At 37.9% G+C, this 6,000-nt stretch overlaps 1 protein-coding gene across 1 annotated transcript in view; it reads right to left on the bottom strand.

Annotated features, from left to right (window-relative positions):
* LOC137084569 (NACHT, LRR and PYD domains-containing protein 3-like) overlaps positions 1-5,689 on the bottom strand; it is a 28,538-nt gene extending 22,849 nt beyond the window's left edge. Inside the window, exons 1-6 of the mRNA XM_067450859.1 lie at positions 5,656-5,689; positions 3,933-3,957; positions 3,588-3,701; positions 3,235-3,330; positions 1,298-3,025; positions 488-559 (exon numbers count right to left, since the gene is read on the bottom strand). Of these exons, the coding sequence (XP_067306960.1) occupies positions 488-559; positions 1,298-3,025; positions 3,235-3,330; positions 3,588-3,701; positions 3,933-3,957; positions 5,656-5,689 (2,069 nt within the window). The remainder of the gene's footprint in view (positions 1-487; positions 560-1,297; positions 3,026-3,234; positions 3,331-3,587; positions 3,702-3,932; positions 3,958-5,655) is intronic.
* Positions 5,690-6,000: the final 311 nt, after the last annotated feature.

A 6,000-nucleotide genomic window follows, 5' to 3' on the forward strand; every position in this document is an offset into this window, starting at 1 on the left:
AGACCCTTTTGTCCCAAACTAAGAGGGGGGAGGGTGGTCATCTGATGTACTCATAAACACACCTTAAGTGACGTGATCAAAAAATTACAACAGCAGTGGTGACGTGAGTACCAATCACTACCTTACTTAGCGTCCTTGGGTGGACTAAAGTAAAAATCACTACAATTTATATTAAATTAAAATTAATATATAAAAGAGTCTCAATATAAATGTTTAAATACATTATAAATGCATATATTTGAAAATAAATGTCTCACAAATATCATAAAACCGGTTTCATTGATCAAAAATCAGGTCCGAGAGGGGGTGGGTTTAAAAATGTGACACACATATCTTCTTTTAAACCATTCATTTATCATGTTTAAATGAGAATTGTTATAATGTTTTAACAGTGATGATTGATCTAAGTCTTAAAACTCACTCAGAAACACACACCCACCCAAACAAAAACACACACACAGTGATGATTGCTCTCAGTGTTACTTACTCAGCTGATCTAGTTGCTGTAACCACAGGCAGCAGCTTCTGAAGAACTTCATCTGCTGTTTTTACTGTGTCACTGTTTGAACATAAAAAATGAGTTCATTATTAATAATAATATCAGAGGTAAATAACACTTAACATACCTCACTAAACACCGTTTATTGTCCCGTCCGTTGCTATGGTGATCACCGTGTCAATCACTGACTCAGATCAAAAGTTTAGCGGATTCAGTCCCATAATCAGACATCCACCTCTAGGAGTCTCCTTCATATTGATATTGGGAGCTTCTCAAACGGACGGCTACAACCTAGCGATGTTGTGTCTTTCCTAGCCCAGTCCTTCTGAGGCTTGTAGACTCCAGTCCTCCTCAGCATTAAACACTGTGTCACTGTTGTAGACTATGAATGCAATACAGTGAATGACAGCCGTCTGTGTCTCCAGTGGCTCACATTATTGGCAGTTTAGTGTCGAGTGATTCATTTACACCAAAAATAATGTGTGCCTTTATCTCTGAAAACATTATTTGCCGACTCGTTCTCCAGCAGGTCTTTTTCATAAATGTGAATGTGAGCTGAATTCAAGATGCGAAACGAAGGATCCTTCAAACTGAGACGGCCTTCAGAGGCGCTTGATGACGTGGCCATCGAGATCTGCAGCCTTACTAGGACACAGCCTCCGTTTGAGAAACACCCGCAAATTATGAACAATATCCCAGAAATCAATCTGTGCCCCGTGATTTAAACACCTCTGATCTCTGTGTTTCTCTTTGTTCATAATGTTTTAGAATCTAATGATTGAACTCAGTGTTACTTACTGTTTATTTCTGCCTCCAATTAGGTTGTACAGGTTAAACATCTGCATCGTCTCATCTGAGGACAACAACACAAAAACTAAAGCTGACCACTGAGATGAGGAGAGTTTCACAGCACGTAATCCTCCACGACACATATGAGGTTGAGCTTCGTTCACCAGTGAAAGATCACCCAGTTCATTCAGACAGTGAAACAGATTGATGTATTTATCTGGAGAGGGATTCCCATTGATCTTTTCTTTAATATAATCAATTGTTTTCTTATTGTTGTGAGAGCTGTTTCCTGTCTGTGTCTTTAGTTCTTGTAAGAGACTCTGATTAGACTCCACTGACAGACCCAGAAGGAAACGAAGGAAAAGGTCCAGATGCCCATTTTTACTGTCTAAAGCCTCATCCACAGCCCTCTGATGGAGATCAGATAGTGAAGCTGTGTCTCCATTAGTTGGTTTGGTGATCTGGTCAAACACATTGATGTTCTTGTTTATAAAGGAGAGATGCACATATAGAGCCGCTAGATGTTCCTGAAGGCTCAGATGAACAAAGCAGAAGACTTTCCCCTGATACAAGCCCAACTCCTCTCTGAAGATCTGAGTGCACAATCCTGAGCACACTGATGCTTCTGTCACATCAATGCCACACTCTCTCAGGTCTTCCTCATAGAAGATCAGGTTTCCTTTCACAAGCTGCTGATACGCCAGTTTCCCCAGTTTGACAATCATGTCTTCATCTTTCACTTTCTTCTCATAGTCCTTCTCATGTTTGATGTTGGTCTGAAGGATCAGGAAGTGTGTGTACATTTGAGTGAGAGTCTTGGGAATCTCTCCAGTCTCTGCTTCACTCATCATCTTCTCCAGAACAGTGGCTGAGATCCAGCAGAAAACTGGGATGTGACACATAATAAAGAGGCTCCTTGATGACTTCAGGTGTGAGATGATCCTGTCGGCCAGACTCTGATCACTGATTCTCTTCCTGAAGTATTCCTCCTTCTGTGGGTCATTGAAGCCCCGCACCTCTGTCACTCGATGGACACACTCAGAGGGGACGAGATCAGCAGCTGCGGGTCTGGAGGTGATCCAGATGAGAGCCGAGGGAAGCAGATTCCCCGCAATGAGGTTTATCAGCAGCTCGTCCACTGAGGCTGATTCAGTCACATCACACAACTCCACATCGCTGTGAAAATCCAGAGACAGACGACACTCATCCAGACCATCAAAGATGAACAACACTTTATACTGATCTCTGGATATTTCCATTTCTTTGGTTTCAGGGAAAAAGACATGAAGAAGATCTGAAAGACTGAGTGTTTTGTCCTTCATCAAGTTGAGCTCTCTGAAAGGAAGTGGAAATATGAGCTGGACGTCCTGATTCTGTTTCCCTTCAGCCCAGTCCAGGATGAACTTCTGCACAGAGACTGTTTTTCCAATGCCAGCGACTCCCTTTGTCAGCACAGTTCTGATGGGTTTGTCTTGTCCAGGTAAAGGTCTAAAGATGTCACTGCATTTGATCTCTGTGTCCTCTGTTTCTGCTCTCCTGGACTGTGTCTCAATCTGTCTCACCTCATGCTCATTATTGATCTCTCCACTTTCACTCTCTGTGATGTAGAGCTCTGTGTAGATCTCATTCAGGAGTGTTGGGTTTCCCTGCTTTGATATTCCCTCACACAAACACTCAAACTTCTTCCTCAGATTTGATCTCAATGTGTCGAGGACTTCAGCAGGTTTAGAGTCATGGCTGTAAGATTAAAATACTGCATTATTACACAAGTTAGAGAAGTAAATAGTCATAGATCACAAAATTATGGATGATTTGTTTGCGGTTTTATGTGACACAGAACATCATACGGTTTCTGAAATGTTTCAATCATTAATCATGTGTTTGAGTGATGTGTGATGTCATTGCAGCTCCTAAAATTAAACTGCAACAAAAGTCCCACATTTTACCTGAAACCAGGACACATGCTTTCATTAAAGTCTTGAGGTTGAATCTCAGGCGTGAACACAGTTTTGTTTTTAACTGGTCTGGATTGAAGATTTGCCCTTAAATCAGAATGAAGAGGGTAAAGAATCAGACACACTGATATTGATGTAATCGTGTCATTAACTGAGTAACAAACCAACAGCTTTTACAGTGTGTGAATGTATTAACGATACAATACATAGAGCTTTACAAAAGAGCACAATTATCATCATTAATAGACTGACACTTACAGGATCTGAACTCATTACACTGCTGTATGTTAATAACTTCATAAAGATCTAATACTATAAGCATAACTTTTATAGAGATGATATACCTGAGATCAGGCCGTTTGTCTCCACTCTTAAACCTTGGTGGTGGATCTATAGACCAGTCACTCTTCATAGACACACAGCTGGACTCTGGGTTTGAGCTCTTCTGCTGGACTGAACTGGAATACAGAACAGGTTCAGTTTAATCCTTTAGATTTATGTTATCATTCTTTATGAGAGGACCCATATTACAGTTATGTATTGCTAAAACACTAAACCACATTTTTAAACAAATTCTCAACAGCCTAATCCAATTTCTTCTCTTTCTGTAAAACCTTAAACAAGTTCAGGTGTTTGGACGCCATTTACAAATCTCAGGGACTAAACCAAATTATAAACACATTTCTCACTGTGATGCACTTGTGTTGGAAAACGCTAAACACAGAAAGGTAAAAGTTAAACAGCTAAAACACAGTTGTCATCGTTTACACACAATTCTAAATTGTTCACACTTTTGTAACACTTTTACAACCATCTGTACAAATTAACCCATTTGAGTAAAGTTGCACTGAATTTTGATACGAACAATATGAAGTAGAGAAGGAAGAGCTGTAATATTGTTTCAAAATATTAGTTCTGCAGAACACTGTTATATGATATATATAAATAATAATAATAATATATATATATTTGATAAATGTAATGATTTATTTGAATAGATGAATAAATAATAAGATTGCACGTGCGTAAAGTATTATATCTTATATATGAAGACGTCTAAAATTTTGTATCTCCTTTTCCCTGGGGGACAGTATGAGGAAAGTATCCCAATGCAGAGATTTAGGCTTGTGTTAAAATAACTTGTGCATTAAGCTGAGTGAGAGCGAGATTGGGTGACCAAGTTTAAAGAAAAGTTTCAACATTCATAGATAATTTGCAACAATCATAGGACCTTAGTGAATGGGACTTGTTGATTCAAATTAAACAAAAAATTTATTTATTTATTGTTTATTTGAATAGGGACAGATACAAAGTCGACAAAGATTATTACATAAAGAATTATCCGTTGCGTGTATCACAGTGTTTTTAGCCAGGGCTAATTCGCAACACCTGTCCCTAGAAAGGCTTTTTAACAGATTAAGACAATGAAGAAATAACCACACACACACACACAAAAAAAAAAAAAAAAAAAAAAAAAAAAAAAACATAAATAAATAAAAAAAAAAATGTCCAGAAACCAGTTAGCTCCAAGAAAGATAAATGTATCCGATAAGCACATGTCTTTAAACTTACACAAGTCACATTTCATATATTCCCCTCATATGGCATGATCACACTTCTGCTGCTGTAAAAACCAAGTTCTTGTAACTTTTTTAAAGACGGACAGTTTAGTTAAAAATTTTATATGTGTTGGAAGCCGATTCCACAGGTTAGCTCCTTTCACAGAAAAAACATTTTGGGCAAAAGATGTTTTACAAAAGGGAACTTTACAGTCTCCACATGTAGCCGCTCTTGTTGATCGAGAAAATTCTAATCTGTTGACAAATTTACACAATGGCTCAGGTGCTAGTCCAGTCAAACATTTAAAAAACAACGTTATGTGTCTAAGATTGACAAAATTAACAAAATTTAAGAGTTTATGTTTACTTAAAATATAACAATGGTGAAATCGAATAGGCTTGTTATCTAAAATTTTTAGGGCACGGTTATAAAGCCTCTCAATAGGCTTTAGAGTAGTTTGGCTAGTCAGGGACCAAACAGTGGTACAGTATGACAGGTGAGACAGGATCATAGCGTTCAGAAACACATGTGCACATTCAAATGTCAAATGGCTCCTGATCATTCTGAAACAGTTCATGCTTGTTTTCATTTTTCTTGAAATCTTCTTAATATGACTTTTAAAATTTAGCTGAGAATCTAAAATTACTCCTAAATATTTTTCTTGTTCTACCTGATCAATAAGTTCACCATTTATTTTTATGTTGAGATCATTTGTTATCCGTTTTCTTTTTATAGAAAAACACATAGATTTCGTTTTCCTCAGATTAAGTGTTAAACATGATTTATTAAGCCAATTCGATACTTTCTCAAGACTTTTAGTAAGTGTATTGCCAATAACAACAGGGCTTTTACCGGACACATAAACCACTGTGTCGTCGGCATACATCTGAAGGCCAACTTCAGGACACACTTCTGGCAGCTCGTTCACATACAGGCTAAATAGGATAGGCCCCAGTATGGTTCCCTGAGGGATTCCGGTCTTAATTTTACAAGGGGCAGATTTTACATGATCAATCACCACACATTGTTCGCGACCCTGTAAATATGACGCAAACCATAATAATGTCTGGCGTGACATATTATATGAGGACAGTCTTGAGATAAGATGGCTGTGGTTTACGGTGTCGAATGCCCTCTTTAATAAATAAATAATTAATGTTGGTTGAGAAAAGTTATTTACCATTACCAGATTATTTT

This window comes from Pseudorasbora parva, chromosome 8 (genome assembly GCF_024679245.1).
Source record: "Pseudorasbora parva isolate DD20220531a chromosome 8, ASM2467924v1, whole genome shotgun sequence".
In the NCBI taxonomy this organism is placed as follows: domain Eukaryota; kingdom Metazoa; phylum Chordata; class Actinopteri; order Cypriniformes; family Gobionidae; genus Pseudorasbora; species Pseudorasbora parva.